This window comes from Helianthus annuus, chromosome 2 (assembly GCF_002127325.2).
Source record: "Helianthus annuus cultivar XRQ/B chromosome 2, HanXRQr2.0-SUNRISE, whole genome shotgun sequence".
NCBI lineage: Eukaryota > Viridiplantae > Streptophyta > Magnoliopsida > Asterales > Asteraceae > Helianthus > Helianthus annuus.
The window spans coordinates 34,374,971-34,380,818 of record NC_035434.2 but is presented as its reverse complement, the minus strand read 5'-3'; the positions used below and the strand labels follow the sequence as shown (position 1 = coordinate 34,380,818).

The 5,848-nt window shown below is 35.4% G+C and overlaps 1 protein-coding gene across 1 annotated transcript; it reads right to left on the bottom strand.

Annotated features, from left to right (window-relative positions):
* Nucleotides 1-492: 492 nt before the first annotated feature.
* On the bottom strand, nt 493-3,151 carry LOC110939927 (cytochrome P450 81Q32). The gene is made up of 2 exons (XM_022181494.2): nt 2,243-3,151; nt 493-1,171 (listed from the first exon to the last, which is right to left on the bottom strand). Exons 1-2 carry the CDS (start codon nt 3,149-3,151, stop codon nt 542-544), a joined length of 1,539 nt encoding a protein of 512 aa, XP_022037186.1. The 3' UTR covers nt 493-541.
* Between the last annotated feature and the right edge of the window lie 2,697 nt (nt 3,152-5,848).

Genomic DNA, 5,848 nt, shown 5'->3' with positions numbered 1-5,848 from the left:
AGTTCGTTTGAGTCGGTTCTCCGCTGTTCTCCACTTTTTTAGTGTTCCCAATGAACCTGATATATATATATATATATATATATATATATATATATACATATATATATATATATATCATGATGGGAAACCCAAAAACATAACTTTTGATGAATGGCACGATAGAAAAAAACTTCAAATAAAGTAACCCCAAAAGTAGTCAAACCTGTGACCTCAACCATTAAAGCGGATGACTTAACCACCCGGTCATCTTTCTTATTCATTAATGAGTTCATCCCAATTTTTTATAGGTTCATCCAAAATTTTCTATAAACATTTGAAACGAGTGGGTTCGTGGGAACCTGTAACTCTCAACGTAGATCTGCCCCTAAATATAGTTATAATTTAAAGATTTTATTGGTTTTTTCCGAGCTTCAAACACTTTTAACAACAATAATGCATGGGAATTATCAGTTATCAATAAGCAAATAGTAACATAAGCATCTCCATCAACTGTCACGACACGTCGGGCATGCTTCCACTAGTATAGGACTCCTCTACATGTTTATGACACGAGTTCCGGTACCTTCATAAGAACATCACACATTGCTTGGCGTGCTTTAAACCTTGCCTTTAATGGCTCATTTTTGGGCATGGTTAGACCTTTCCCTTCTAATAGCCCCACTAATTCTTCACCAACCCTTTCCCATTCAAAGCATTGAATCAACGATGCTAAAACTAGCCAAATGACCCGGTTCGCTAAGCCCGACCCAGGACACTGTCGACGCCCCATTCCAAAAGGTATAAAATAATATCCCTTGTTTATTACTTTATCAAACCTCTCTGGCTTGAAATTTAAAGGGTCGTCCCATACCATCGGATCCCTATGGATGGCCCATGCATTCACCAACACCATGGTGCCACGGGCGACCTCAAAACCTCCAATAGTGCAGTCTTCTGAAGGCTCGTGTGGCACCAACAACGGTATTGCTGGGAATAGTCTTAAGGTCTCGTTAATGATACATTGGATGTATGGCAGATTCGGGAGATCTGTCTCTTGTACCAAACGCTTGTTTCCAACAAATTCATCGATCTGCGCTCTCGCTTTCTTTAAAACATTGGGATGATTCAGAAGAAGCGACAAAGCCCACTCTATTGTTACTGATGAAGTATCAGTTCCCGCAAGCAGCAATATCTATACACAAATGTTAACCCTCTTTAGTGTTATAGGATAGGACATTATACCTATTTCTATACATAAATGTTAAGCCTTGTTATTGTTATAGGAGACTATCTAGTTGTCTGTCTAATTCCCACAAAAAGACATTATACCTATTGTCTCAGTTTGGAATTTAGGATTTATTAGATAAACGCCTGTGCAAAATTAATGGGTGAGTATGATATAACTTTTTTTTTTTTTTTTTTTTTTTGAATGGCTAAACTTGCACTCTATGGGGATTGAACCCCTGACCTCTCCTATCATAAACTCTATATAACTCACCAACACCACTGGGCTATTCCCAAGTAGATTGAGATGATTTAAATTGAATATCAAATTTAAGCACCGAAGACTTGGGATATAAGGCAAAACCAGACATCCTTCCGGTAGCTGCTTCTATTTTCTTTTTTATTATTTTTTAATGTTTTGACTATGGTCTCACTTGTGTGGTGTTAATTTGATGCAACAAAATCGACCTCAATATTTATTTGTATTAAATATATCAATATTAAATCTAGAATATTTAAAATCATGTAACCTGAATAAGATACGTGAAATAGTTTTATCTAAACTAGTCATATGATTTAACATGCTCTAATCAAGTTTGTAAACGGGTTAAACCGGACATGAATAGGCTGCCATGTTGTAAATACTGGGCTAAATAGTTCGTAAACATGTTAACACGTGCCTGCTTTTACTTTAGTTTTAATTTTTAACCGGTTGGTGATGGTTTAAAAATTTAACCCAAAAAAAAACTTTTATTTAAAATTGTTAAACAAGTCAAGTTGGACCTAACATGTTTTTAAGCGGTTTAAATTTGATAACCTTAAACGTGCATCAATTTTAACCATGGCGTATTCAATTCAAGTGTGTTTTGATTTTTGTTTGACAAAATTAGTATAAATGACACTATATTGAAGGGTACTCACCTTTCTTTAACGTTTTTATAATGAATACATAGTCCTTATTTGTCTATTTATATGTTGTCATTTCAAAGACTTTTTGCATGTTTAGTAACATCTATGGGTTATGTTAGAACATACGTACCAATATATTGCTTTTGATCACATCATCGGTGTAGTATTCAGGTTCCGATTCCTGCAAAGAAAGCATCGCGTCAATAAACTTCTTGGCCTTTCCTTTCAGGCCGCTACGTTTACACTTATACTTTTCTATCAAGTTCTGAATAAACCTATCGGATTTCTTTTGCAACTTCAAAAGCTTCTTCTCTAACCCCTGATAATCAATCCATCGTAAAAATGGAATGAAGTCACTAGGGTTTGATGTCCCACTTACTTCAAATATATCCCTTATAACCTCCTTAAACTCACTAGCTTCGTTAACATCCTCGACCTTTGTCCCATATAACCCTTTGTCAGCAATGATGTTCATGATTATGTTAAAAGATATCCCTTGGATTCTTGACCTCATCTCGAATATCGAAAAATCTTTAAAAGAGTCTTTTAAAAGATCTTTGATTAATGATCTAACTTCATCTTGTCGGACACCCATGTAGTGTTTAAGTCGAGTTGTTGAAAAGAGTTCAAGTGTCATAATACGACGAAGGTCCCTCCATAGTTGACCATAGGGTGCAGAACCAACTGAGGTGCAGTTGTAGCTAAGATACTTGCCTGTTAAAAGAAGTGGTATGTTGGCTAAAGCTATGTCGTTTGTGGTGAAGCATTCTTGTGCTGCTGATGGTGAGGTTATGACTAGCACCTGACGTGTGCCAAACCGAAGACTCATTATAGGACCATACTTGGACGCTAGGTGTTGCAAGACTCTGTGAATAGGTCCGTTGATTAGATGAAGGTGGCCGATTATTGGGAGAGATGGTGGACTTGGCGGAAGATTTTTAGTCTTCCATGTTTTGAGATGGTGTATAGCTAGTTTGAAAAGATAAATGAGAGAGAATAAGGATAGAACACAAATGAAGAAAAGATGAGTTTCATCCATGGTTTCTCTCAATGTATATGGGCTCATACATATATAGGGAAATACGTGCTGTCTATCGAGGGATGTAAACAGTTTAACCCGCTTGTGACCTACATAAGATTGATTAGTTAAAAACCATTATAGTTCTTTTGATAAACAAGTTCAACTCTGATTCACATATAAATACGTGTATATATATATATAGGGTAAGGTTCATTTGAGAACCACTCTTATTAAAAGAACCATGAGAACCAATGTTAAAAAAAAAAAAGAAAAAGAAAAATTAAAAGTACCTAAAAAACACACAATTTTTTTTTTAATATTTAAAAAAAGTCGCTATACTTCTTCCCCAATTTTTTTTTCCGAGTAACAATTATAGATGCATATGTGCATATCTATCATTTCTTCTTTCGAAAAATTCCAAAATACATTACCAGAATTTATCATTTCTTTGATAAATTCTTTGATACACTACTTTTTACATTAGCAATATATAAAATGCACATATGCATCTATATGTATTAACATGATACAACGTGTTTTGATAAAAAAAAAATTGTGATTTTGAATGATGAAGTAGGCCAATATACATGTTTTTTGTTAGTTATATCTAGTGGTTGATGGTTTAGTTATATTTGTCACTTTATAATATAATGTGTTGTTTGGTATGGTATAAAGAGTGTTGATGCACATGTGCATTGTCACACCCCGAAATATCAGAGCTGGCGTGACTGGACCGGTATCTTCATTGCACAGCGGAAGCAAAAGCTAAGACCTCTAGAAATTTGAACGCCTGCTAAGTACTCGAATTCCCATGGGTTCTCCTATACCAACCGTTCCATAGTTTTGAAAATGCAACCTGAGAAAGAACATGCGAAAAAGTCAACATAAAGTTGAGCGAGTTCATAGTTTGTTTTGAAAAGATTGAAATAAATCTTTTTGATAACCGGTTTTAAAGTTGTTGAGAAAATATAGTAAAAAATCATTTTCTCGGCATGATATGTGAAAACTGTAAGTCTAGCCCACGAGAGTCTTTGTGCATTGCACGAGAGAGAATGGGCCGACCCTAAACAAACCTTTGTAAGCAGGATCAGCGCATCCTCTTACTTAGGTATAATTTAAAAAGCGTTACCAAAGTTTGTAAATCCATGTATTTGTGAGTTTCCATCAAATAAATCTTAAAAACATTTGAAAACTTGAGTATCAAAAGCTGGTATGTAAGCGTCAATGAACAGATCATTAATGTTTTGCAAGGACATTAATATATGCGGCGACATAGGAAGCACTCAACCCTAGCGAATTTCCCCCGGTCCACCCGGTTAGAACAACAAAAGCACTACTGGGCCACACAAGGACCCAAGAGTGGGGCTCGCTACACCCGATAGATCTACCACTTTTGCCCTCGGTCTTATACAAGATTAATGGCACTTAAGAGATATTACTATTCACTCACGTGATCTAACAGTTCATTCCCTAGCTTAACCATACCCTAGTTAACGTATAATGTGTGAGTTATTCATGTCCTTGAGCCTTTGCCCATGTCATTCGTGTTATTAAAACTCATAAGTGTTCTCTCGGAGGAATGTCGTAGTTGCACGCTAGCTAAATACACGTTCTTGGAACAACACTTCGGAATCACGCTAAGCTAGATTTGCACAGGAATGTCAAGGTGAGTTCATAACCCCTACTTTTTACTGTTTTATATTTTTATAAAATGTTTTCGGGGGTGGAAAGACATGCAAGTTTTGCAAAATCACACAAGGTTTCTATAAATGAATATCACACCATTTTGCGACAGGATTTCAACGAACTTAAATGGTTTACGAAAAGATTATGCTAAACATACTGGTTTTATAAAAACATTTTTCAAAACAAACTATGAACTCGCTCAACTTTATGTTGACTTTTTCGCATGTTCTTTCTCAGGTTGAATTTTCAAAGCTATGGAACGGTTGGAATAGGAGAACCCATGGGAATTCGAGTACCTAGCAGGCGTTCACTATTTAGAAGTCTTAGCTTTTTGCTTCCGCTGTGCAATGATGATACCGGTCCAGTCACACCAAGCTCTGATATTTCGGGGTGTGACATGCATAAAGTGAAAAATAAAATACATATTGGTAATGATAGTGTATTATGGATAGTAGGAGGGAATGGTAGTGTATTATGGATGGTATGATAGATGAAAAGGAAAGTGTATTCAAAGTAGTGTACAAAAAAACGTTATATCATGTTAATACATATAAATGCACATGTGTATTTCTAATATTGGTAATGTAAAAAGTATTGTATTACAAATGGTATTGTATTACAGATGATAGTGTAAATGAAAGCGCAATTGTTAAAGAAATGATGCATATGCACATGTGCATCTATAATTGTTACTCAACTTTTTTTTGGAAACGAAATTAGCGATTTTTAAATAAAAAATAATAAAAAATTGTGTCTTTTTTAGGTATTTTTGGTTGTGTTCACATTGGTTCTCATGGTTCTCGCAATAAAGGGTGGTTCCTAACCAATCCTTATCCTATATATATATATATATATATATATAGATATATAGGTAAAGAGTGAAATATAGATACGCTTATCGTACGATACGTACGCGATCATCCCAGCCGTTCGATCAGGTGCAGATCTGGTGCGAATTCAATACATATCGCATGTGAAAAAATGTTTAGGATGGGGTAGTGTGAAAAATGGCATGGGGTGTGTAGATGG

Coding starts and splice junctions, on each gene's coding strand:
- LOC110939927 (XM_022181494.2), bottom strand. CDS start 3,151: ATGGATGAAACTCATCTTTTCTTCATTTGTGTTCTATCCTTATTCTCT. Junction 1,172..2,242: donor TGATCAAAAGCAATATATTG/GTACGTATGTTC, acceptor ATTTGTGTATAG/ATATTGCTGCTTGCGGGAAC.